General features: G+C 38.0%; 10 protein-coding genes across 10 annotated transcripts; 3 read left to right on the top strand and 7 right to left on the bottom strand.

The window, feature by feature from the left end:
* Positions 1-950: 950 nt before the first annotated feature.
* On the bottom strand, positions 951-3882 carry BDF20DRAFT_908770 (protein-tyrosine phosphatase-like protein; the record flags this gene model as incomplete). Its single annotated transcript, XM_053083516.1, has 5 exons — positions 951-1607; positions 1682-1992; positions 2090-2237; positions 2351-2904; positions 3000-3882. 5 exons carry the CDS (start codon positions 3880-3882, stop codon positions 951-953), a joined length of 2553 nt encoding a protein of 850 aa, XP_052940199.1.
* A 975-nt stretch (positions 3883-4857) lies between these two features.
* BDF20DRAFT_811432 (uncharacterized protein) lies at positions 4858-5946 on the bottom strand (the record flags this gene model as incomplete). Its single annotated transcript, XM_053076689.1, has 2 exons — positions 4858-5578; positions 5666-5946. 2 exons carry the CDS (start codon positions 5944-5946, stop codon positions 4858-4860), a joined length of 1002 nt encoding a protein of 333 aa, XP_052940198.1.
* Positions 5947-6777: 831 nt separating this feature from the next.
* Positions 6778-7575, bottom strand: BDF20DRAFT_831028 (30S ribosomal protein S8; the record flags this gene model as incomplete). The annotated part of the gene is made up of 3 exons (XM_053078411.1): positions 6778-7211; positions 7234-7267; positions 7507-7575. The coding sequence occupies 3 exons, from the start codon at positions 7573-7575 to the stop codon at positions 6778-6780; spliced, it is 537 nt and encodes a 178-aa protein (XP_052940197.1).
* BDF20DRAFT_841773 (uncharacterized protein) lies at positions 7557-9032 on the top strand. The gene is made up of 4 exons (XM_053079461.1): positions 7557-7735; positions 7830-8252; positions 8349-8516; positions 8602-9032. The coding sequence occupies exons 1-4, from the start codon at positions 7733-7735 to the stop codon at positions 8686-8688; spliced, it is 681 nt and encodes a 226-aa protein (XP_052940196.1). The 5' UTR covers positions 7557-7732; the 3' UTR covers positions 8689-9032.
* Positions 9033-9098: 66 nt separating this feature from the next.
* BDF20DRAFT_811551 (glucan synthase) lies at positions 9099-14617 on the bottom strand (the record flags this gene model as incomplete). Its single annotated transcript, XM_053076703.1, has 5 exons — positions 9099-9449; positions 9540-11138; positions 11218-12128; positions 12168-12555; positions 12632-14617. 5 exons carry the CDS (start codon positions 14615-14617, stop codon positions 9099-9101), a joined length of 5235 nt encoding a protein of 1744 aa, XP_052940195.1.
* A 1566-nt stretch (positions 14618-16183) lies between these two features.
* BDF20DRAFT_10648 (uncharacterized protein) lies at positions 16184-18100 on the top strand. The gene is made up of 6 exons (XM_053074691.1): positions 16184-16508; positions 16598-16920; positions 16992-17185; positions 17252-17284; positions 17349-17888; positions 17963-18100. The coding sequence occupies exons 1-6, from the start codon at positions 16402-16404 to the stop codon at positions 17969-17971; spliced, it is 1206 nt and encodes a 401-aa protein (XP_052940194.1). The 5' UTR covers positions 16184-16401; the 3' UTR covers positions 17972-18100.
* Positions 18028-20849, top strand: BDF20DRAFT_812945 (rab-GTPase-TBC domain-containing protein; the record flags this gene model as incomplete). The annotated part of the gene is made up of 9 exons (XM_053076841.1): positions 18028-18211; positions 18292-18505; positions 18581-18718; positions 18791-18862; positions 18929-19153; positions 19230-19234; positions 19307-19413; positions 19552-20031; positions 20139-20849. The coding sequence occupies 9 exons, from the start codon at positions 18028-18030 to the stop codon at positions 20847-20849; spliced, it is 2136 nt and encodes a 711-aa protein (XP_052940193.1).
* A 170-nt stretch (positions 20850-21019) lies between these two features.
* BDF20DRAFT_831024 (eukaryotic mitochondrial regulator protein-domain-containing protein) lies at positions 21020-21996 on the bottom strand (the record flags this gene model as incomplete). The annotated part of the gene is made up of 2 exons (XM_053078410.1): positions 21020-21535; positions 21640-21996. The coding sequence occupies 2 exons, from the start codon at positions 21994-21996 to the stop codon at positions 21020-21022; spliced, it is 873 nt and encodes a 290-aa protein (XP_052940192.1).
* A 319-nt stretch (positions 21997-22315) lies between these two features.
* BDF20DRAFT_812385 (uncharacterized protein) lies at positions 22316-22552 on the bottom strand (the record flags this gene model as incomplete). Its single annotated transcript, XM_053076778.1, has 1 exon — positions 22316-22552. A coding segment is annotated over one exon (237 nt), but the record flags the coding sequence as incomplete, so codon positions are not given.
* A 798-nt stretch (positions 22553-23350) lies between these two features.
* On the bottom strand, positions 23351-24911 carry BDF20DRAFT_841706 (uncharacterized protein). The gene is made up of 3 exons (XM_053079460.1): positions 24538-24911; positions 24444-24466; positions 23351-24373 (listed from the first exon to the last, which is right to left on the bottom strand). Exons 1-3 carry the CDS (start codon positions 24804-24806, stop codon positions 23535-23537), a joined length of 1131 nt encoding a protein of 376 aa, XP_052940190.1. The 5' UTR covers positions 24807-24911; the 3' UTR covers positions 23351-23534.
* Positions 24912-25462: the final 551 nt, after the last annotated feature.

The following is a 25462-nucleotide window of genomic DNA, read 5'->3' as shown; positions in this document are numbered from 1 at the left end:
GCACAACAAATTGATGAAGTGTCTAGAAAGTTTTACGAATGGCCATTGAAGCCACGGGTTTTATTTGAGGACACGTCCCAGTATTAAAAATGTTTGATATATTTACTCAAACATCAGCAGTAAACTCTCTGAAATTTGCTTCAATCAAACATAGAGTACAACATGCAAAAACTGCTATTGTAGATATACTTTATTATTTCCAATTACTAAATCATATAGCTCTATTACCTTTAACATCATCGCTGTTTATGAAAAGCGAGTTGAATTACGAACATTTCGTCTACGTTTTAACAATTGTACACACTAATATATATATATATACAAGAAGAGCATTACTAGTTTTTTCCCAGATTTTAGCAGCCCTTGAAATAAAAATTAGCACCTTTGAAAAAGTATCTGTCAAAGGCATAGTGCAAAAGTTAAAAGGTGTAATTTTAAGTCAATGGCTACCAAGAATGGGAAAAGACTAGTATTTTCTCTATTGTTATTATACCTTGCATATCGATGCATAGGGTGCATGTTTATGTTTTCCTGCTGTAAAGCACTCCTGCATTTGGAGTGTCCAGCATAATCGCGGCAATTTCCCAAGGATCAGAAAAAAAATGAAAAATGAAAAATGGTAGGAGTCCGGAGAGCATCTCTTAACCTTCAAGATGGCATGTTAACACAAACCTCTTCATTGGGAGCTTATTGACAGAAGTTACGATAAAAACAGCTGACATAATACTTCAGTCCAACAGAGCAAAGGTAAAGATTTCATCGTTAACAGATACAAACAGACTAGTGAAGCGATTTTAATTATGTTAATGACAAAGAAAAGTAATAATGGTTCACTATTAACCTATTTTGTTGTTGTAAAGGTTGGCATATTAGAAAAAAACAGATTTACGATGTTCGTAAATTGGGTAAATTATCAGATTAAATCATCAGCTGTGGGCAAAACAAGCTAATCATAGCGAGGTATCCATATTTTCTGTGGCTTCTTTGAGAGGCTCTTGCTGTTGTGGTTGAGGTGATGACGACGATACTATTCTTCTTCTGTCGTTATGTGAACCATAACCAAGAATCCACCACCAAATAGCTTCATAACAAAATACAAACTGTCTTAAGGTTTGCACCATACTCAATCTTTGTTCTCTGAACCTTGAGATGGTTTGTAATAGGATGTCTGTAGTATCATCAACTGACTCCTTATAAGCAGTAGTTGATAGACGATATATCACGGTATCTATCGCACAGAAGGCTCCTGATCTACCACAACCAGCCGAGCAATGGACTATCATTGGTCCAATGGATCTTGGTTGTATCTCATGGGAGTAATCTGCTTGAACTTTATCGGCCATTTGAATGAGCTGAAGTGTACCCAATGGGTTGTCGGGCACTCCAAAATCCATCCATCCTGTGTATTGTAGATGTGTGATTTCTCTATTATCCTCGCCCTTGGAAATAGTTAGATGTCGAACTATTACGACATCGTCCTCGTTGATGTGATCATCCGTATCTAATCGCTGTACTTGATATGAATTTTCCTTGACTAATGTTATGGTGAGGTTTCCATACTGTGTAGGGACATCTATTTGAGATGGCCAATACCGATGGCATTTGATCTGTCACCGTGCCAGAAGGTAATTTTTATGAGTACGACTGCCTATGCTTATTACAGTTTTGGAGCTATATATACCTTGTTCATTTCTTCTTCCTTTGTTAGCATGACCAATACACGGGAATTTTGTTCCCAAACCACTTGCCAAAAGTCATTGAATGTAGTCGGTAACGGCCCCTGCGTGGAGATATATCGACTATAAGGCTGCTGCTGTGGGCTATCTTGATTGCCGGCATGTTTTTTCATGATATTGACGGCTTGGGTATTGATTAGTTCCGGTCTTGCATCACTAACACAGTCATCAGTATCAATATACTGGACATAGCTGGCATTAATATAATCAGATGAGCCGTTGTTTGGTTTACGTATTTTAACTCGTGTATATTCTGCTCGAAAAAAATATTAATATAACATAAAAAGAAGAAAATAGAATAAGTTCCCGATTAGCAATTCGTTGAGCGGAAGTAACCTTAAAAGTCAACCTACCAAAAGGCCAGATATTCGTATATCGATTCAAGGCACCCATCTCTAAGCCTGCTACAATGCTAAACGGATATTCAGCAGGGTTATCTGTATGCTTAGAATGGAAATGCATAATATTCTGCAGTCTTCTTTGTTCAGTTCTTTCCAACCGCTACGGATCGTAGAGTTTTGATCAAAGAAGGATATACATAGTCAGAATAGAGTTTGAACTGTAATGCAAAGATTTCATCTCATCTGAGAAATCTTGTCTTACAAACAGCTTACCTCATAAGTTTGAGCTAAAAGTTGTGTACCTTCTTCACCTATGATAGAAAACAGCCATTTTGGAGGTTTAAACAAGATTAGGTCCTTGTCGTCCATGCCGTCATGCTTCTCCGCGCGACTTCCACCCTCTTTTTCTTCTGCTATTGAAGAAAAGCGACGCGGTACTATATCTTTGGTGATCTGAACATAACGGTCCGAATTTTCAACTATGTAACACTTGGGCGGTAATCGAACAGGAAATCTTTCGCGAATGGGGCCATGTGATAACTCCATATTTTGACGGATATTTGAAAAGAACGGATTGAAAGCTTGATTTTCAAATTGTGGCATAGGTGCTGTGAATGGCCCTAATGTAGGAGCCAAAGGCATATTATTGAGACGTAGTTTAGGTCGAGTGCCATTAGAAGCGGGTAACTTCAATGAGAAACTGTCGCCGCCAATAGTGGGTGGACCAAAATGACTAGTAGCGCTAGCAGTACCGTTGCCATTAGAAAAGGAGGTAGCATTTGATTCGCAACTTTCTTTGAACATTGTTGAGAATGTATCGAAGCCGCCTAAATAAGTACGAAAAGAGAACGAGAAATAGCAGGACTAGTTAAGAACAAGCTACTCATTTCTGTTCGAAAGAAAGCTGTGCCTATTTCTTTACCTTTTAGATAGAATAACTGTCCATTGAATCCTGCACGCGTCAATTTATTACCGAGATAAGCAGCTGCACTATTTTCGAGCAGAATTTGCGACTGTTGATCATAAAATACTATATACTCAGTTGCGTTCCAGGACCTTAATCTTTCACGAGCATTATCCAAAACAATAGCTTCATACACTTTATCCAACGTGAATGTAGGTCTTTTCAAAATGGTGTTAGGTATAGACACGTTGATCGATCCTCGAATTCTAGAATGTGAATACTGAACAAAAGAGCGTACATCCAATACGAGTAGTGTGGTCGTTAGTGAAGAAGCATCGTTATATCTATTTAACATCTGATTTAATTCTTGTGGATCAATAGGTAAGAGAATAGAGGAAGATAGTGCTTGTGCTTGTTGTAGACGTTGACGCTGTTGTTGCAGATGCTGTTGTTCGTCAATTGTAGAGGGAGAGTTCTGTCTTCCATTGGCCAGAACGCTTAAAGTTAAGTTGAAACCGCCAGGCCCACCACTACTGCTAGCCAATGGTGGAGTATGTACAGGATTGGCATTGGGTGAGGAAATAGGTGGACTTGTAAGTACAGTGGGTTGACTAGCATGGCGAGCATGTATAGCATTCAAGAACTCTTGATGAAGGGCAGGGTTTAAAGGTGCGGTGAAATACGGTGTATTGACTGAAGAATTACCACTGCCTACTGTATTATTATAATTGTTATTGCCACTGTTATTTAAAATTGGTTCGTTTGCAGACGTTGCAGTTGCAGGTGTTGCATTTGTATTATTGACCTGTGCATTGTTCATAATATTGGGCGTATTCATAGGGGTAAAGTACGCATCGTTTTGCCCATTAGCTCGAGTTGGTGATTCGTATGTTAAACTCATATTTTGTGCTGTATGATATTATCTCTGGAAATAATTATTTTTACTTTTTTTAGACTCCACAATAAATACACATATACAAATAGAAAAAAGAAATTGCAACAATTATAATATGATAATATCTATTCAAGAAAGATACGAAATTATTTAACAAACCTAGGATAGAGTAAGGTATCAAACAAATACCAAACCTTTTAAATAGGTTTGAAATCGATAAAAACAAAAAGGAAAAGAAAAAAGCAACAGCAGAGGTTCCTTTTTTACCTAGCCTCTTTTCTTTCTGTGACGGCAAGAAGCCAAGGTTAAATTATGGGTTGTGGAAAAAATCCAGACCTGTGTACGCCCAAATGTCGTCATAAATTATTTCTTAATAAAGTAAACAAAGTTTCTTTTCTCGTCAAACTTTTAAGCAGCAAAAGTCTCTTCTCAAATTCAATTGGAGAAGGAACAAGCTGCTGTTTAAATTAACTTTACAACAGCGAACAACCGCCCAAAGACAAAAAAGACAACCCAAGACGCCTTACAGACTGAGCATAGAAGCGTTGTTACTTCAGTAGTATTGAATACTGTCCTCATCTTCAAAGCTTTAGTCAAATAGAACTAGTCTTTAGAAGAAGCCGAAATGCTTTACATATGCTTGTGACGAATGACCTGATACTATAAAGTATTTTGTCATGAAGCAGTTTGATAAAGACAGGCAAGCACATCGATCAGAAAACGATCACTTTTCCTTGATGGATCATTCTAACTGAAAAAATAAATCAGTGTAACCTTTCACTTTCATAGTTTTAGAAAGACAGAAGAAACTCCAAGCTTAATACAGAAAAATCGAAAGAGATGGATAGAAGGCGACAAAGGCAAAACAACTTTGAACTAATAAAGAGGCTCTTTATTTACTAACTCACAAACGAGTATGGTCTGAACAAGACTATATTTTCAATCAAAAGAGAATTCTGAATGGAATTACTACGCATCAATTTACTTTAAGCGTTTGAACTGTTCACGGTTAACCTGGAAGTACTCCTTGAGAGTGTGGGGCTTGCGGTTCAAAACCTTTTCAAGATCATCAGATTGGATATCAGCCTTACCACCGTTGACGAATCTCCAATACTCCATTATCATTTCAATCTTTTCTTCATGCAAGAACTTGCCCAAGGGAAAAGAGCCGAATCCATCACGACCTTTACGGAAATCGTTACGTTCATTAGGACGTTGGTTGAAGTTTTTATGTTGCTTCATTTGTTGGAGCCATTGCTTCATCTCGTTCTCTGAAATTTCTTTGAGGCGTAAATCCTTGCGGTCTAAACCTTCACCAATTTGCTTGACGATTTCCTCTGTGTTGTGCACTTGAAGACAAGTGAAGTTGTAAGTCTGCTTATGATGAGTAGCTCCACCTTGCTGGCTATGTTCGGATTTCTTTTTAGCCAAACAGTAAATAGCCTCAACAACATCGTTCAGATCAACAGTGCTCCATTTCTTATCCTTCTTTACAGGAAGAGGAATAACATTTTCACTTTCAATCTTGGGGGCCATAAAATAGAAATATTGGTTGAGTAAAGGAATGCGAACAATGCAGTGCTTTTCTTCATGAAATTCGTCCTTGAGTTTCTTTTCCATCTTGCAGAGTTCTTGAAGATAACGGAATTCGCCAGCGTTCTGTTCAGATATTTCTCCAGAGTGGATACGGTCAACACCAATTCTAAAAATCGTAGACATGTTCAGTAAAGAAATAAGCCGTCAAAATCCCTTGAAGCTCCTCAAAGCGTACTATATTAACTCTACTTACGCAGAAATCATTGCAAAATGATCAACATGCTGACTCTTAGCAGCTTTCATCAAGGTTTCAGCTTCCTTTAAGCTATCACGAGAGCTTTCAGGAACCATCAAGACATGACAAACATCACGCATAACTTCACACATCTTTTTTTCATCAGTATAGTTCACTTCCATAATCTTAGCACCCATCTTCTCGAGGCGTTCCAAGTCATAACCTTGGCGTTGACGACAGAGAACACGTAATTCAACATTTGTGCCTGATGGAGCAAAAATTTGTTCCTTGTTTTCCATCGCTTCTAGGAAACGATAAGCCAAACAGTAACCGATAAGGGAGTCAACATTGGTGATGACACAGGCCTTCTTGTTGGTATTGAATTGTTGAGACATTTTAAAATACAAAAGATACTGATTTCTTGTAGAGAAAAATTATTCAGTGTGGAGAATGGGTCCTCTCCTCCTTATATAAGCTTTTTTTATATTTTTCGAAATTCACAGGAAGCTTGATGTACCGAAAATATCGAGGAGGCTGTAAACTGGTTGCTTCCAAAAAGACAACCTACATGCGTAATATATTCACACATAACATAATATGATGTAAATACCTTTAAATGTCAATATCTTACAATTGTCTGATAGTCGTACATAATTGAAAGAAGGTGCTTTTTCGCACGCTGCTAATCAATAAGTACTGGTCTCTAAACTTGTTATGAACTGCTGGTAAGGCGCTTAACGTGTCTAATGCAAAAATAACTCATTCAAAGCTAAGTTCTGCTATATTTTCTTCTTCGGGCGTTTTTTCTTCCTTTTTTTTGATACCGGTTGATAAGTTGAATGAGAACAATCAGCTAGAACCTAGAACCGACCAAGGGATATTTGCATAAAGTAGGTATGAAGTGTATTTATAGTCATGATGCCTTTGAATCGGTTAGCTGATGCTTTTTAACAATGATTTATTCGATTTCTTTGGGGCAAACTTTTGGTTTTAAATTGTAGTTACTGTCTATAAAGATTTGTGCTTAATCTTGTTGCTTCAAAAAAATAAAAAAATAGCCATACAGGAATGCCTGTCAAGGTTCAAGATGTTGTAAACTATTATGTCACTGAAATTTTGTTTCATCACTTCTATGTCCTGACACGACAAAGAAATTCACCACCAACACGTTTCTCACAAGCTTCATTCAGTTCCAAAACGCCCATGCTTGTATTAACAATACCAATTTCACCAGGTTGTAGTGGTGTCACAGGACCAACTCTTCTACCTTGAGCAATATCTTTCAATTCATTCACTTTGAAGTGTAATTTTCGGGATGGTTTGCTGACGACTGTAAAACTCTTCATAGCTGGCACATTATTTTTATACTTCAAGTCGAGCCAAAGGCGTCTTGTGGCTCTATTTTGATCTGTGGTAGGAGTATATTCGGTATCGGGCCCTTCATGACTACCTCGTGCAATAGAAGTCAGGAAACCTTGTCTATAAAGCACGTTAGTAAGGCCCAGGTTAATCTTGGTGTCAGGGACAGCGACAAATCGAGATCCCGATCTGAATGCATTGGATACTTGAGAACAAAGATTATATACACGCATAGTTATTACTGATGACAACTAGTTGAAACTGTTGGAAGTAATGTCAAGTGTTCAATTTTTTGAATAGAAGGTTATCTATCGCCCACACACATATTTCCCTAATTGAAAAAAACTGGGGTCAATCTGGGAATAAGGCACCACCACACACAAACGAGAAATGCATGGCCGCCCGAAACAACCCAATGAAATTAATTATTGATGCCGGAATAAGCCACCTGTGGGCTGGACTGGACAATGGTGTGGAAAGGTTGACCTCTGGAATTTTACCTCACGCATTTCATCGAGGATTCTCAAAATGCAGAAATTTGACTTAACTATTTTTCCCTCTTTTTCCATTTGTCAGTTCTGCTTTGTATATTCTATTTCTTCTTTTCCTTTATTCTTTTTGTGTATCTAAACTAATTGTAAAAGTTTGTGGTTTCGAAAACAAAAGTGAGAGACAGAACATATCAATTAGAAAAAGCAGAACAGTAATAGAAAAGAATCAGCAAAAATGGTATCTTAATCTTCGATGATGAACAAAAAAGTATGAAAAGTCGAACTTTTGACGTGTCTAACCCTGCTGCCATATCTTTTTCAAATGGATATAGGCTTCGAAAAGTTCAAAAATGGCGAATATCGTCAATTACAGACTTCGAATTACTTTAAGTGATTCTCGTATATTGACAGGTCAAATGTTGGCATTTGATAAACACATGAATCTCGTGTTAGCCGATTGTGAGGAATTCCGTAAAATCAACAAAAAGGCCAAAGACACTTCAGCAGCCAATTTAGAACAAAAGAGAACATTAGGTCTTGTCATTCTTAGAGGCGAAACAATTGTCAGTATGAGCATAGATGGTCCTCCACCACCAAACAATGATGATATTCGATCAAGAGGCCCTGGCTTAGCAGCTGGTACAGGTATTGGTAGACCAATGGGCCGTGGCTTGCCTGCTGCTCCCCCACCCATGGGTGCTCCTATGGCAGGTCTTTCTGGTCCAGTACGTGGTATCGGTGGTCCTGCACCTGGTGTAAGTGTTTATTATTGAACGCACTCTAATTAAGTAAAAGAAAAAAAGAAAGTGGTTGAAAGATTAAAATAATATTCTTTCATTTTTGCTCGATAGATGATGCAACCTCGACCTGGATATCAAGGCGCTCCCGTCGCCTATGGACGTCCTCCTATGCCCCCACAAGGTATGCCTCCACCAGGCTTCCGTCCAGCTCCTGGTATGCCTCCACCAGGCTTCAGACCTCCTCCTGGCATGCCTCCACCAGGATTCCGTCCTGGCATGGTAAGTTAAATAGATCACCTTCTGTTTCAAAATCACCATATAGCGCATTGCTAATGGAATGTTTGTCATTCTCTTATGGTTATAGCCTCCTCAAGGTTTCCCTCCCGGCGGTAGAGGTGCTCCTCCACCACCACCCGGAATGTATCAACATCCTCCACCTCCACCTCAATAAACGCACATAAACAAGCAGGCCTCAAATCAGATTTACAAAACGAATAAAAATAGGATTTATTGTCAACAGAAGAGGATCCACCCACAGTACCATCATACTTAAGGCACAATGAATATTACATTTGTACCAGCTATTGTTATTTTAATTAAAGGGAAATCAGAGTCTTTCTTTTTGAATACTAAATACGCGTTGCTTGTTCCACTTTTAAATGTTCCATGACACTAAAACCTATCCATCATTTCAGAAAAACATTATCTATTTTATATCAATTGAGTTCTTTATCTAAACAAAAATTGTATACAGTTAAGATCAAAGTGTATAGAAATATTGTTCTTAGAAATGGGGAATACATTTTTTTTTTTTTTTTTACAAAAATAATATCTTCAAGAGTAAAAATAAAGGACGTGTATTTATATAGGAAGAGGGATTTTAAGATGCAAACGAGGTCCTAAAATTGCTGGGACTATTAACAAAGCTAAAAAAAGGACAAATAAGGATGCCAATAGGAGCCCATAAGAGACAGCAATACGCCATCTTCTGGATCGCTGATTTGATGTATAGATGGGGTGCTGAATTTGTTTGCTTGGCTTTAACCAGAACAACATAAGTGAATGCCATTTATCGATACAAGGGATCAAACAAATCAAGAATAGAACGAAGAGAATGATATGGCCGAGTAAGAAGTCAGTTGCAAAGTGACTCATTTCCGTAACCTTACAAACAAACTCTCTAAATGGTTGAGTAAGTGCATGCCATCCAAGCTAGTCATAATCCCAAAGAAGGTTATTAAACAATCCTTTGTATAAGACATTTTAAAGGAGAAAAGACTATACATCAAGTCTATCACTTACACTGCGTCCATACCAACGTCCTGTCCACCAGCCATGATTGCTTCGGCCATCTTGAAACTCACGCGTGAGTAAAAGAACAGTAATAGCCCTGAAAATTAGACGCTGCATAGCGCTCACAGCAATCATACCGAGAATAACTTGCCCGAAGTTCCAGTTCTCCAAGAAAAACAAAACCTCAAAGAAAACCACATAGTTAACAACAGCCCAACCATGGGCAATAGCAGCAACAGTAGCACCAAACTTGACACCGCAACAAAAACTGGCCAGATAACCTCCAACTAAAGAGAAAAAGAACAGCAGACCCAAAGCTACCGCATTCAATAGCAGAGGACCCATAGCGATCACACCTACTCGTACCAAAACACTATGGATTTTACTGTTGTTGCTGTTGTTGTTCAACTGACTGGCATCTTGCTCGTCAAAGCTTTGCACAAAAAGATAAGCAGAAATACTCAAGAATGCTATCAACAACGGCATAAGTATCTCGGAAAATAGGGCTACACTGAACCTTGCACGCGCTTTTGGTTGAAGAGGCATTTGTAAGCCAGTTTGTCTCTTTTTAGTACCCGTTGTACGCATACGAATGAAACGGCAATATTCAATCCAGGAGTTATGATGCGTGGTGCTATGCCCTCGCGATAACCAACGAATATATTCTCGATAGTCCACTAAAAAGTCCATGATAGAGAACTGGTGTGGATTGAACAAGTAGGGAGAGAGGACAAGTGCAAGTATGGTGAACCAAAAGTAGGCAAGATGCGGGATTCGGAGTACCATTGAGCCAAATAACAAAATCAAAGCCATTCGAGCACCTGCATACATACCTGTGTCAGCAAATCTGGAGTAAAGCAAAGAAAATGGTAAACGTGCTGTAGCGAATCCGCGTCCTGTGCCAATATAGTGAGCGCCCCCAAAAGTCAAATTGTTTAGAATCGAGTTGGCATAAGTTTGTGTGACAAAAATTTCAAAGAGAGGTGATAACGATAATAGCTGTTTGCATAAACGGCTGGCTGCTTGGAAGAAACCACGTTCAGTCAATTCGTGCAAGAAAAGTGGCAAGAAGGATATGAAGACAACAGCAAAAATAGAGATTACGACGCGTTTAATCCATTCGAAGATTGGCGCCATATTGTAACAACCCTCCAGCAATAAGTCTGCATCAGCACCCAATGCAGGGTTGGTGTCACAAATCTTCATGGGAAGATTTGTAACACTAAGGAACAATAGAACAAACATGAAGACATGAATGGACAGCATGATGAAGATATTATTGATTTGAAATCCAGGATGTGCGTAAAAGAATGTCAGGAAACGATCCAGTGGTAATTGAGTGCCAAGATAATAGTATTCGCGGGAAAGTAGCTGCTCGCCCATGCCTGAACCGATCTTTGTTGCAAAATTAAGTACGGATCCAAAGCCAAGATCACGGCCCTTTCCACATTGGAAATATTCAACGTGCTTGATGCGCCCACCACGTTCGAAAGCGTTAATGCCAGCATAAATATCTTCGTTCAAATGCAGACCTTTTTGGGCTTTACTCACGCCTCCTCTGGTTGTCATAAAAACACTATTCAAAAAGTCTGGGTGGCCATAATGAAACTATCATTGAGAGAAGAGTAGGCATTGATAAGAGACCAATTACATTTCTTATTCAAATTGCCGTTGGATTCTCGCTTACCCTTCCGCCAATTGTCGCCATAATACGTTGAGTTACAGTACCGAAAGTCTGCTCTTTTCCAGCAGCTACATCGCCAAGTACGCCTATATTCTCAGAGAAAATATATTCTCTAGCTCCAACAATAGCTACAGGGCTCTTACTAAACTTATTACTGGCATAAGGTGACTCTTCAGTTATTTGCATTTCCTCAAACTCTCCAAGTAGGTTCCGGATTTTTATACATTCTTCGAGATAATTGTCCTGATTGGCATCGATGAGCTGAAGATATTCACCGCGACAAAAAGGTAAAGCTGTGTTTTGGTTATCAGATTTACCATCGCCAAGAATAGGATTTCCTGGCAGCCGAATACGATATTTGGGCGTTCTGGTACCATCGGGACGTAAAGCACATCGGCCATCGATTAAAACAGTATAATAGATAGTGTCGTACTCTCGAATAATATTAAATATGTTGTCTGTTTGGTTTCTTGCGCGTGGAACATTCTCCTCTTCAATGTAGGCTATCTGTAAATCTGGATAAGCTTTCAATATATAGTCCACATTTTCTTTTTCTTCTGCAGTAAACGAGGCGTAACGTTGCATAGCCACTACAAACCGAAATTTACGGTTTGCCATTTTCTCTAACTCAGTTTCTGCAGCTGTATAGGCCTCAGAAGGAGCAGTTGGGCTGTCAATATTGTTATGTTGGTCAAGATAGCTTAATTCAGGTGTTTCAACGCGATAGAGTAACTTAACCGCCTTTTGATAATTCATAAATCCTGTGATAGTACGGAAAAGAGTTTGTGATCTAAGAGATGCCCAAATACGAGTACGTAACGTATATTCTGGTGTACTTGTTTTGAAACCAACGCAGTAGAAAGGTAAATCGTCAAGCCTATCTTGTTCTTCTTTCTTTTCATCCAAGACAGGCACTGTAGTAGTTGTATCCGAGAACTGAGATGATACAGTACTTAAATCACCATCCTCATCCTTTGTTAGAGTTTCTTCGCCTGCTAGTATTTTTGAGTCTTTCACAAAATTTTCCCATTCAAATGGGTGCAGTTGCTTTAAATATTCTAGTAGAGTAATTCTGGTGTTCTTATCTTCCTCTCGGATGATTTCCCGTAACGATAAGAGAATTTTTTCACCATAATGAGGTGTCATCACTGTAAATGTTGGCATATTAGGTACAGGAAGAGCTTCAGGCATCGGCGTTGTTAAACTCTGAGCGAAGAATTGAATACGACGACTAGCTTCACTTTTTTGTGGATAATATTCAGTTTTGAAGGCAACATCTTCCTGCGAAACAAAAAATGTTGGAGTCTTCAAAGTTGAATTGTTCGCTCCGGTGCTTAATATCTATTGAAAGGTTAAAACGTTACTTTATTCTACTTTGGGCCACTAAACCTTTTATATGAACGACTTTTTCTTTTACCTGCTTATATAATAGCTTTGAGACATGGTCAGCAGACAACAAGTGTTCCCGAAACATCGATATAATTAAAGCATTCCAAACTTGCGAGCAAAGAGCCTTTGGTTGTAGCTGCAAGTCCAATTCAGAAGTTGCTAACAACTTGGCGTAGATTCTTTTTGGCAATCTAGAAAACGTATTTCTCCAGGGACTCCAAAGAGATATTCCCAAATAAAATGATCTTGCTACCGAAAATACCGTGTTCCAAATGACATACCAGAGATAAGTGTCGAGGAAGAACAATATCAGTTCCATTAAGAACATCAGAGCGATAGATATAATTGGCATACGCGCACATAAAATGGATCCTGTAAGCGGTTCGTTGCAGTGACTAATATCCAGTTTGGTGATGGCTTTTAGAGGATCTTTAAACGATAACGCAATGAAAAAATATGACTCCAGGAATTTACATCCAAAAACACAAACCCACAAACCAATTGAAGTGATGCGATCTCTTCTTTTCAGATAAGGAAAGCTGGCAGTGAATGTTTGACTTGCTGGTGTATTTTTTGAATTAGATGCTGATGCACTACCCTTCCGTATAAAAAGCCTTGATTGTGGAATAATAGCGAAAGAAATACTCGTAATTAAGCTTACGAATAGTTGAGTCAAAGCTATTGCCATTGATAAAGAGCCTGTACGCTTAAATCTGAGACAATAAATGGAAGGACCAGCATTGAGAATTAATATAAAGAAAAGTAGCACCAATCGTCCTGATAAGATCCCAGCTCTTTGGAAAGTCATCGGAACATATATATATTCTACAAAGCATCCAATCATGACCAAAATAGTTGCTAAAGCACCACCGAGAGCGGCCACAGATATCTTCACAGGCATTTCTTTTTCTGCTATGGACTTATCAGAGTTCAAATACAGTACGTCCGAATTGAAAGAGACATAATACCAAAAAGAGACTATATGAATGATCCAAATTCGTGTAAAATTAACAGCTAAATGCATCCATGACCTTTTCTCCTTGAAAGTCTTTTGAAAAGCCTCCTGCCAATTCACATGTTGTAACGAATCGTATCGAAACTGCGGTGATATGTTAACTAGTTTGGTCTTATCGTGAGTCCTCAATCTCACAATGCTTTCTGAGTACCAGAAATACTGATTTACATCATCATAGCCAATAACGTTGGAATGATCACGATCTCTCCGTACTAGGTTTGAGTTTTTCTCTTTATGATACACTTGGTCCTTTACAAAGTCATACAACGGTCGTATCACTTTCTCTATGAACTCTCCTTCTGGTGATTTTAAATTCTGGTTTTGTAGTAATCCAATTTTTCTAAGTGAAGCCTCATCAGCTAGTTTGAAAATGTAACATAGTGCTTCAGGGCAAAATCGAATAACGGAAGCTTCACCCCAAATCAGCAACCATAAAGCCAACTGCCTAATTCTTTCGACATCTGTCATCCGCTCCATTTTCCGACGCCACACTTCTTCCGCACGATTTAATGATTGCTGTTGTGCGTTGTTATCGGGCTCATATTTCATATTATTTGCGCTGTTCTTATCACCGATAACATCATCCAAGCTTAACTGGGATGCAAAGTACCATTTACGATAGTTAGCGTTCGGACCACCAATATAGTCCGCATGCAAAGTCAAGAGAGCCATGGCTGGGGACATCCGAGAGGCTCTAGAGTCCAGCATAGTCATCAAATAGTCTAACATATTCAGCATACTGTCGTATTGAAAGCCAAAAGCGTCTTTAAGATCCATAAATATATTGTTGATTTGTTCGTACGAAGGCAGGTTCTTCGAATGCTTTGTCGCCATCCACGAAGGGTAAGGAACAGATGATTCGTTTACTAAAGTTTCTTCAGACAGATCGTAAATTGAGTTCAAGTTTGGTGATTGGAAGCCCCTACTGAATATTGAGGAAGCAGATGTTGCCGTGATGCCTCTACGATTTCGTTTTTGTTTGGATCTGATCAATTGCATCAATGATTCCGTAGAGGGAGAGCATCGCAGATATCTACCAGAGGTGCTAATATCGTCTCGAAGAATGTCAAGTAAATCAACTTCGGTTGATTGGCGATGTTGATTTTGGTACTGATAGAATAGTTGTGGTGAATTTGATCGGCTGAGGGATGGAAAGTCATTCCAATTCAAATCAAAATCGTCAAATTCTAGGTTCATTGACTGATTATTGAATGGCTGATGCTGCGGGGCTTGAGGGAACCGTTGATGTAATTGCTGGATATCATTTGATAATGTAGAGCCTGAATAATAAAAGTTAAACAGGCATGATAGAGATGATTTCTGTAATAGTTTTTTTTACCTCTGAAATATTCTTGGGTGCTCATGGAATCGGTTCTATCAGAAAGTACAAGAACTGCTTAGCCTACAACTTACATCAATATATATAAGTACTCAGTATGAGTCTTACTTGCTTTTGGCCTCTGGTAGTAAGCTTTTACTGACAGCGTGATCGAATGACTTTGTCGAAGAGAACATGTCATTTTCTCTATTCACTCTGTCAAGAGTTGACTCGACTGTTTCTGTTATTCGCTCAGTTGTGGCAGTTCTACTTAGTGGTTGCTCCTGTGAGATGTCATTGTTGGCATCCTCATCATCGATATTACTTTCAGAGTTATTATCACTCGCATAAAACTCACCAATCATCTAAGTTTTTAGCGCGTATTAGTATTTGAAAAGTATATTGATGGTAATTTTAACCAAGACGAAAAGGTTAATAAAGAAAAAAGAAGGCTTCCGATATACTGCAAGTCTTTAGAACACGGAATATAGTCCAGAAGGATGATGCACTCGGAATGAAGTTTTAATATCCCTTACGGTTACCCAATCCGTGTGCTTCTTTTATCGTGCCAAAGCTTTTAACGAGTGTAAGCTTTATATCGACTTTAGTTGAGACAAGATATTCTATGCAAAAGCTAGATTTCGTGCGACTAATACCCCCTTGATTTAATTATGTTCCTTTCTTTGATAACCTAGCGAGTGTAGTAGCCTATTACATCTTAAGCTTTGGAAAGCTCTCAAAGTATGACTTGAAGAAGGAAAAGGCAACAAGGTTGACATGCGATGTAGCGTATCATTGCATTTGTTTGTACGAAATCGAGTGGAAGGTTCAAATCAAAAATGCTTCATTGTCCCACAACTCCAGGGCTTAAACACCTACTTACAGTCTGCATTTCTATTTTTACTAATATGCTCATCTTGTCCATAGGAAATCGAACATGCATAGATATTTTGCATAAAGCGGGTAGTGTTTCTATTTGCTGAATCACTGATGAGGGGTGAATTAATTGAATACTTGAACGCGACAACTAAAAGTATAATGATTTAGACAGAGTAAGATGTCTACTAAATATCATTCTTCTACTTGATAATAGTACCGAGGCAGAGTGACGAAATTTGGTTATCTTGCTGTCACTGAAGTAGATTCAGCTCAAAATAGTATTTGCACATGATCAATTCAAGCGGCGGCCATTTCGCAGCATTTAAAAAAAAGCATCTATTAAATTATTGTAAGAGTTTCCATTTTCTTTTTCATATCTGTCTTTTTTTCCTCGGGATTTCATCTTCACAAGTGTATATAGTATTTTAATTAATGCAAAAGTAGTGAAAAACAATGACAAGTTCATATAGAATAGCGAAAAATGTGGGTTAAAACGTAGGACTACTGCTTTACCAGGATCAACTTTCAATACTTATCGGACAAATTTTAGACTTTCGTTCTGCCCACTTCTGCAGATAATGCGCTCATGCCTTTCTGGGGCATCGAGCAGCAAAATCAATATTTTACGCTTCAAAAATCACAAGAACCTGGAAATATTATTTTCAAGAACGTTTTTAGTACAATTAAGAACTTGTACGTCCAGCATGAATAAATGTTTATCTATAAACAGAGGTCGAAAACGCCAAGGACAGACTAAATATTGATCAATATTCCCGTCATAGATTGGATGCAAAACAGCCGCCTTACAGGATATTATTCCATAAGGATTTGGAGAGTGTTTGCTTACAAATTGCGATTTCAGAGTCCAGAGAAGCGATAGAAAGTGCTTGGGATTGGATTAAAATCAATATGTTGCCAGAATTGGAGAACATCAGTAGCTCATTTGCAAAAGAAGAATATGTCGTGAAAAAAGTTAATGCGATTGTGTCAGAGACGGCCACCAATAGTGATGCCGATGAGCTAATACAGGATAATAATATTCGAAACGCTTCAAGAACATTCAAAAAGACATTTGATGTTCCTGCAACTGAACGTCTTGTCAACTGTAAAGCATGAAAAACCAAAACGATCATTACGAGGTTTAATGTCAACCACTGAACAATCATAACTTTTTAGATTATTCTTGCTCATGCAACAGTCGGCAGGGCTGGATGTATATATCAGAGAATTTCGTGGGATTTTATTCTTACTTATTGGGATTTGAATTAAAGATTCTGATCGAACTGAAAGAAGTAAAAGATATCATCAAAGAACCTATCAGAAAACTGTTTAGGCATAGTCTTCGTATTATAACCAAGGATAGTAAAGAAGTAAGCAGTTCAATCGATAAACAAAAATACCAGATACGGTTAACAGTACGACATTTCTGATTTTAGTATCTGTTCACAAATATGTTCAAACGTGATGAAGTGAGCTCAACCATAGTCTTATTTGCACCTTGAATAATTTCCTAATTGTCACGCTCTTCCTTAGGTATATGATTTGCTAATTCAGTTGGCAAGCGATTCTATACAGCGTTTATTGAAGAGCACTACTTCCAAAGCTCTCAAAGATAGTACAACGAATGCAATTAATCATTCTCCTATCAGTAGAGAGAGTAAACCAGAAGATGGCGATACCCTCATATCTCCCTCTTCACGAACAAATAATCCTTTAAAAACGATATTACAACATAGGAAACAAAACGAACGGTTTCGACAGTTGTTCAGGTTACCTGAGGAAGAGCAATTGATTGATTCTATAAATGTCACTTACTATTTCCAATCAACAACTGCAAAGGCCACTGTAGAAAAGATCAAACATCTCGGCATACTTTATTTATCACAGAATTTTTTATGTTTTGGATCTTCCAATGATACAGCAGTATTAGCGTCCGATATGGATCAATCTCCTTGCTCGGTCATTTTGCCACTCTATACTATCACTCGCTTGGAGAGGATCAATAACGATACATACAGATCGGAGCTCATTTTGACAATATGGCATAAAATGACACACAACTTCAAAGTGGATGTAAGCTCATTTTTTATTGGACTTTACTTTTAGGAATTTGACTGATCAGATTGTTATATCATACTTATAGGTAGATAAGATAACTAGTGAAAGATTTTGCGACAGCTTGAAAAATGGGCTTCAAGTAAACGTTGAACGAATGAAACGTCATCTTCGTCGATTCTTGACAACCTGTCAATCTGAAAATTTACTACAGACGGTTGATGGACCCATTCACATAGATAAGATTGAAAGTGGGTTAGGTGCACGTTTCGGCTATCCAAGCGATATGTCTCATGCCAAATATGAGCAGAAATTAAACGTTTGGATAAGTTATTTTGAGGGTAAATGTACACGACTATTGATAATTAGTTTTGAACGAGCTATTCCATTGACATACCTGGGTGGTGGTTCGAACGTTTAGAAAATAGCCGAAACCTCACTATGGTTCGTCAGCCCATCTTTTCGAAGATGATTCGATCCGGTATACCTGATGAGTTGAGAGGAGAAGTTTGGGAAATGAGTTCAGGGTCCATGTATCTTCGTTTTGATCAACAAGGACTTTACCAACAAATATTGAAAGAGCATGAGAATGACACATCTTTTGCTATTGAAGAAATTGAGAAAGATTTGCATAGGTAATAAGAGGTCCTACCACAATACTCGATATCTCTGATGCTGTATCATTTCGACTAATTAAGATCATATCGTAGATCACTTCCTGAGTATCCTGCTTATCAAACTAAAGAAGGTATTGACAGGCTACGCCGTGTATTGATAGCTTATTCATGGAAAAATCCAGAAATTGGTTATTGTCAATCAATGAATATTGTAACTTCATGCTTACTCATGTAGGAAAGCTTTCTTTGTACATACTGTTGCAATTAAATAAGTTCTTTGCCCTGACAAAATTATTTACGTAGATACATGACGGAGGAACAAGCATTTTGGATACTGCATGCACTTGTTGATTATCTATGCCCAGGCTATTACAGGTAAAAGTTCAATTTCTTTCAACACACCGATGAACGATTTGCATTGATCAAATCTCGTTTATATAGCTCATCGATGTATGGTGCTTTACTAGATCAAGTTGTATTAGAAAGCCTAGTAAAGATACATATACCAAAATTAAGTACTTACTTGGATGAGAGGAATCTTCAGCTATCAGTCATTTGTTTACCATGGTTTTTGACTCTATTCTTTAATTCCATGCCTATTGCTTTTGCTTTCCGTATATTGGATTGCTTTTTCTTGGAAGGACCAAGAATTCTATTCCAAATAGCGTAAGTTATTTTACTTTAACGATATAGCCATTCATTTATAGACTTCTAATTCTATACTTCTGCTTTACTATAATAGTCTTGGTAAGCTGACAGATTCGAGGGCAGACGAGTGGTAGACCCTTTCACTTACATATTCTCTGTTGTTGTTGTCAGCTATTTTAAAAAGACACGAAAAACAGTTATTAACAGTGGACGACGAATCTGGCCTTTTGATGATTATGAAAGAATTCTTTGCATCTTTGATTACACCAGCGGATGACGTTTCTCTAGAACAACACGAAGCAAACAATTCTAAGGTATACTTGTTAAAGGTTTAAGAGACGCTGCCTTTTCTTTTTGTTTTTCCTTATCTTTGGGTTCAGATTACTTACCTTTACCTTTTTCTTGGTCATACAAAGATTTTCAATAGCCTGATGAAGTCAGCATATGCTGATTTCCGGAGGGTGACTTCTACGAAAATCGCAGCCCTTCGTAAGGAGAGCGAACTTAAAATTATAGGCAGTGTTGAAAACTTTACCAAACGCAATGCTTTGAGAAGCATCAAAAGCACAGCCAATTTTGGATCAGATGAAATATCACTGATATACGATTACTTTTTTGGAGCGCTTTATTATGCGAATAAGCAGCATGATAAAGACTCCACACCTGAAATGGATTTGGTTGCTTTTACAAAGATGTTGGAAAGCATGACCACCTGGGCAAAGCTTAGTAGTCGTGATGACTATCAGGATAGTATTCAGCATTCTGAAGATTTCGTTCTTCTGGATGAGGTTTTGAAAAGCTTTATTCGGCGCTTATTCAACTACTTCAAATCTGATGATTTAACGGGTATAACGTTGACTGATTGTGTTAGCAAACTAGACGAGCTCTTACGAGGGGTATGCGATTTACTAAGAGCCTATTTCAATTGGAAAAGAGAAAGAGGAGGGGGTAGGGAAGGGGCAAGAGGAACATTTTCGCTTATAGGCTTTTTTTCTTTATTTAGGACATCCTTTCGAAAGCATCATTTTACTTTGCCCTTTATGATGAAGATAAAGATGGAAAACTCATGAATACAGACCTACATTCGATAACTGCCGAGATGTTCCTATTAATGAATTTATTGAACGTCGATTTTAACAAATGGGAGACCATCTGTAGCTTTTTAGCACTTACTGTTGAAGAATCATCAACGAAAGAAGCTGCTGATCGCTTGCTGAACAAGATTCAAGACAGCGAGCAATTGCCTGTTCCAGGCTTGGGAAAGATAAATGCGACTTATTTTGTAGCCCATATCAACAAGATTCATAACGCTCTTTTCGAACTCGATATCCCCTCAATTAAGCTTACGCTGCCCTCCTTTAGGGCTGTGTTGTTGACGGAAGACCGTCTAGTTCAGTTGATACAGACCGATATACCCCGAAGCTTCAGATTACAGAAAGGGACAGATGAAGCACAGAAGGGTTTGGGCCTAGAGATTCTTGAGACGTTGATCCTTGAAGGGAAAAAGCTTGCTGTAACAACTAACCTTGCTCGTTCTAATCAACAATTATTATTGCCTCCTCCTCCATCTGCAAGGCGTCGTTTGTCCTCCGCTTCTATACCACCACCTATTCCAACAAGATCGCCCAGATCTCCAATATCAACTTCAACAATGAGTACACACAACAATAATAATGAAACCCACTTAGAGGATGATGATTATGAGCTACTTTAAGCTTGTAGTGTTTAATCGGAATACCAATATAAGCCTCCTCTCTTTATTCTACGTAATGTACATATATAACAAAGATCCTATTTAACTATTTTACATACTCTTTTTCTGTCCAATGTACAATATATATATATTGCCAAGTTTGTAGCTGCTCCCAAGCCGTGTAATTGTATCTAAGAACTAGTATCTACAATTACTAATTTTGAACGTTTGCTTCCGCTTGTTGAATCTGTTGAAGCTTTCTTCGTTGATTCTAAAGTGAAGTTAGCTTCTGCTTCAATAGTTCGTTTTTGAAGTTCTTGGAAGGGTGTACGGCCAAGTGCTTTGGCGGCATCAACAGGAGTGAATGGCTGATCTTCATCGAGGATTTTGAATCTGGGTTTACCAATATGTGGTTGAATATCAATTAAAGGTTCTCTAAATGTGTATTGAGTTTGATCCACACCCATTAATTTCTCCATGCCTTTGTTGAACTTTCTCTGTAAGATGACCCCCTTCTTTTCCATGTCCTTTTCTGCATCTTTCAGCTTTAAGACAGCTTCCACACGTTTTAATGAAATACCATATTTTGTAGCGAGTTTACGAATTGTCCACTTTGCTGAATCAGAAATATATAAATCGTACATTTCTTGACGAAGCGCATCAGAAAGTGGAGGTCTAGGTCTGAACAGTGGGTTTTTGGGGAAGGGCTATTGAATAAGAAAGTTAAGCCATCAGCATATACATACACTTGTTATAAGTAGTGCCTTTTTTTTTGTGCGTGTGTGTGTGTGTAGTAGAAGAAGGACATTACGTATGAATCACCGAGATAATTTGTGGAGCCTTCTGATGGTCGACTATATTTGGCACCCTGACCTTTGATCCATTCAAGGAAACGTTTTCTTCTCCTTGATGGGTTGATAGCTTCTGCGGGTTCTGCGTCTGTTTCAACGGCAGCATCTGCAGTTTTTGTCTTTGCTTCTTCTTCAGTTGTAGTTGCTGCTGCTTCCGCTTCAGGGGTCTTTCCGGGCTCTTCTACATTCGAACAATGAAAGCTTGAAGAAAACAATCGCTGGCTAATGGGTGTCGTCGAGGAAATTACAACGTTCGAGGGTCTGTAAAGACCTTTAAAAAAGTGGGTCGAAATGTTACTCAACTTTATTGATTGCATTGAAAATGTTGCTCTGTTGAATACACAAAGATGAGGAATCTTTCAGGACAGAAAATAAAAAATGTGGAGCCCTGTCAAGCTCGAAAACAGAGCAGCGGATAACCAAAGCTCGTCTCCGCCGCCCTGTGACTAAAAATTCACCAACAGAAGACTGGGTTTTTTTTTTTCTTTGCCCCACATTTTCCCCTTTTTTGTTTTATTTTACGTCGATCGAGTCTCTTCATCATTGAAACTTTTTGCGTTAGTTAGTCTCATTTTTATTAGATGTACTAAGCTTGTAATTGATAGAATCAGACTAATGACAGTGGGTCCCTAGTTTTCATGGTTTTAAGTGTCTTTTTGCTGCCTCCGTGATCGTTTTCATCAATGGTTCTGATAAGCGGAAAAGGCCATTGTTTGTCACAAGTCGATGTGCAGGCATTCGTTGAAATGTTCCTGCTTTTATAGTGCCCTCATCCAGTTCAACACTTCCAATAATGTCTTCAGGAAGGTTGATTCTGCCCCAAGCCGGTGGATTACGCTCATCACCAATATGTAGCCATCTTTTTTTTTTCCATAGTTCCCCGCATAATGGAAAGGAATTTTTTCAGTCAACACTATCCCGTGTATTTCGCACTGAGTGTATATATCTTAAGCACACTAACAATTTAATTTACCCTGATTTTTGCCATCTTGCTAACGCTTTCAAGTTTGTATCATCCACTTTATGTATATTGTCCTTCAATACACGTGTCATGAAATCTATGAATTTGGCGTTTTCAATAAATGTATTCGGATCTACAAAGTCGCTTTGAGGTGACCACCCGATAATCAATTCTGAGGGCATATCTTTTGCGTCATTCAGTTGTTCTTTAGAGATATAAGAAATAGCAAACATATTCTTATTCGTTGTAGTATGAGAGAATACATCGTGATAGGCTACATAATGGCAGTGGCACTTGTAAGAGGATTTTTTAGTTAAAAGTACGAATACATGAGTTAAATAGCTTACAATTGAGTGGGATTTTCTCCCTCATTATAGAAGAAGAAGTGAAGCATCTGAAAACGATTGAAGGCTGCCTCATTCGAAAATGACATTGTAGCGATTTCAACATTAACATGGTGTGGATAAAGTTATTGTAGAGATTTTAAGGGAAAAAAAAAAAGGGAAATCCCAAGGAAGGGGTGTAGAGCAAATTTTGCATTAAAGACGCACAGGCATAGTTTTTTTTTTTTTTTTTTTTTTTTTTTTTTTTTTTTTGCGAGCATACACAAAGCGCCTTTTAAACCCTGTAACTTGACATTTGTAAACAGGCTACGCATGATACCTGCATTAGACGTAGTACAGAATAACGTTGAGATCTTCCGATTTTTGCTTTGATGTCACTCAACTGGCAGATTTCTGTCATTCGGTTTTTGTTTTTTTGTTTTTTTTTTTACTTAAAGGCATTCCTTCCTTCTAATACGATGTTTGATGGTAAAGACTTGATACTCTGACAGAACCACGAAGCATGCATTTTGCATATAGCTGTATTTAGCTTGGGTTTGTTGTTCATTTATTACTGCTCTTTGAAACTTGTTATCTTTTTAGTCCTATTATTGTTATAAGTATTATGATCGGTAGTATTGCTTTGACGTCTTATTGTAGTGTAGTTTCGTTTAATGGTGCTTGTTGATACAGCAGAAGTTGGTTTTGTAGTAGCCTTTATTATTATTGCCTTCTGCTTGCTCATTTTCAATGTTGTTTTAGCTGCTTGGTGCACTACCTGTAGGCTTTTGAACATTAAGTAATAACATGCTTGGTACATAAGCCAAGTAGTGGCTGAGAGCAAGGAAATGCAACATTGAACAAGCAAGTAATTCTTGATCCTGGCTGTGGATTGTTGCTGTGCAATTCTTTCCTTGACATATTGACCTACTAAAACCATCAGTTTCCAAAACTCTTCATCATCACTATCATCGTCATCGTCATCGTTTCCGTCTCCACTACTATAATTCTCATTTTCATTGTCATCATTATCGTAGGTACGATATTCATAACTGTAGTGTTCATTGAGCGATTTATCGACAGGATTCTCTGGCAAGTAACTGATCTCTATAATTTCAGAGCTAAATCGAACAGTGGATTGTTTGCCTGTATCAGAGGCACACTTCGACCAATACCGGTGATTCCAATAGTCTACACGCTCAAAGGGTGACTTGTCACTACCATATCTATAGATAGAAGTAGATAATCTATTCCTTTTCAATATTGATTTTACTTTTGTGGTGCTGTGGAGGTTATTATTGTAAGAGGAAGCTTTCGATGAGGATGTGAGTTTTCGGATATCGTCAGATGATGGCTCATGTGGTTCTGCTGTATTAGTATGAGTTGTGATGTATAAGGGACCGTATAACCCTAGAAAAAAAATAGAATTATTTGGTAAACTTCACCCCAAAATGATATCTTTTATTTGTCACAATCTTACATGTAATGTCAGATTCCTTTTGCCTAAAAATGTAGCAAATGATATGAATGCACAGGTCACCTATTATCTAACTTAATGATTCGATTTTTCTTACCAATTGACTGAGGAAGGCGATACCATCGAGTTCGAATAACCAAGTCTCTTTGTGCAGTATCTTGCCATTTGTCTCCATACAGCATTTTGGTACCGAAGTTGCTTATTACGTTCCACATTTAACTTTCTTCTTTGTCGACAAGATAGATCCTTGGTAGCTAAGGAAAATTTCGTTTTTGAGCACTGTTTATTAAGGCCTTTGAAGGTTTCAAGCAAGTCGTTGGTGGTCCATTCATGAGATAAATAGTCAATGCATATACAGGCTTTCATGTGTTAATAAGTCAAAAAATATTTGTGTAAGGAATGCACTGAAGCTACGAATAAAAACCAAAAAGAAGAAAATAAAAAAGAGGAAAAAGGAATGGGAGGGAAGAATGAAAGCCAAAATACGTTTGGTTATCAGATATGTACGTATGTGTGTGTGTGTGTGTGTGTGTACCTCGAAACTGTATACACTTATTTTAAAAAAAAAAAGGTCGAAACAAAATATAGCACAACAATAAGCTTAATAGCCGTTTCATCTTCCTTTTTTTTTCGAAAACCTAACTTTACTGCATTTATGCATAAAATGTAAAGAACGCAGCATTTTAAGAGATTTTTTGTAATTCTACGAACAGGTTAGCGAGGAATGTGTCTTATTCGAAATGATCTCTCCTTCTCGGTTAGTGTTGATAATTTTGTGGTTTCTCAGAATTATACTACAGAACCCCACCTTTGTTCAAGCTTTTCGTTACAAATGGTTACTCAAAAATGGGTGAGACGCAAGCGAAGAATGATCATGCATTTGACATTTAATTACCATAAAAATAAAATGATGTCTAAGCGTTTTATTATCAGATTAAGTATGACAGAAGGAACAATAAATGACTTATATTCTTCCTATCCGTCGTAGATGCAAGAAAGTAAACATACTGCAGACGACGTGA

This window comes from Mycotypha africana (genome assembly GCF_025528875.1).
Source record: "Mycotypha africana strain NRRL 2978 chromosome Unknown BDF20scaffold_1, whole genome shotgun sequence".
NCBI lineage: Eukaryota > Fungi > Mucoromycota > Mucoromycetes > Mucorales > Mycotyphaceae > Mycotypha > Mycotypha africana.
Note: the sequence above shows the minus strand (reverse complement) of the source record. Positions and strands in the feature narration are given on the sequence as shown.

What these genes read in the sequence shown, in the direction of transcription:
- BDF20DRAFT_841773 (XM_053079461.1), top strand. An exon ending in TCGGTGGTCCTGCACCTGGT is followed by an intron (nt 8,253 to 8,348) that starts GTAAGTGTTTAT and finishes TTTGCTCGATAG; the next exon opens with ATGATGCAACCTCGACCTGG. An exon ending in CAGGATTCCGTCCTGGCATG is followed by an intron (nt 8,517 to 8,601) that starts GTAAGTTAAATA and finishes TTATGGTTATAG; the next exon opens with CCTCCTCAAGGTTTCCCTCC.
- BDF20DRAFT_10648 (XM_053074691.1), top strand. Translation starts at nt 16,402, where the DNA reads ATGCCTTTCTGGGGCATCGAGCAGCAAAATCAATATTTTACGCTTCAA. An exon ending in TAACCAAGGATAGTAAAGAA is followed by an intron (nt 17,186 to 17,251) that starts GTAAGCAGTTCA and finishes TTCTGATTTTAG; the next exon opens with TATCTGTTCACAAATATGTT. An exon ending in ATATGTTCAAACGTGATGAA is followed by an intron (nt 17,285 to 17,348) that starts GTGAGCTCAACC and finishes GCTCTTCCTTAG; the next exon opens with GTATATGATTTGCTAATTCA.
- BDF20DRAFT_841706 (XM_053079460.1), bottom strand. Translation starts at nt 24,806, where the DNA reads ATGAAAGCCTGTATATGCATTGACTATTTATCTCATGAATGGACCACC. An exon ending in TCGCCTTCCTCAGTCAATTG is followed by an intron (nt 24,467 to 24,537) that starts GTAAGAAAAATC and finishes CTACATTTTTAG; the next exon opens with GCAAAAGGAATCTGACATTA. An exon ending in AAAGGAATCTGACATTACAT is followed by an intron (nt 24,374 to 24,443) that starts GTAAGATTGTGA and finishes TTTTTTTTCTAG; the next exon opens with GGTTATACGGTCCCTTATAC.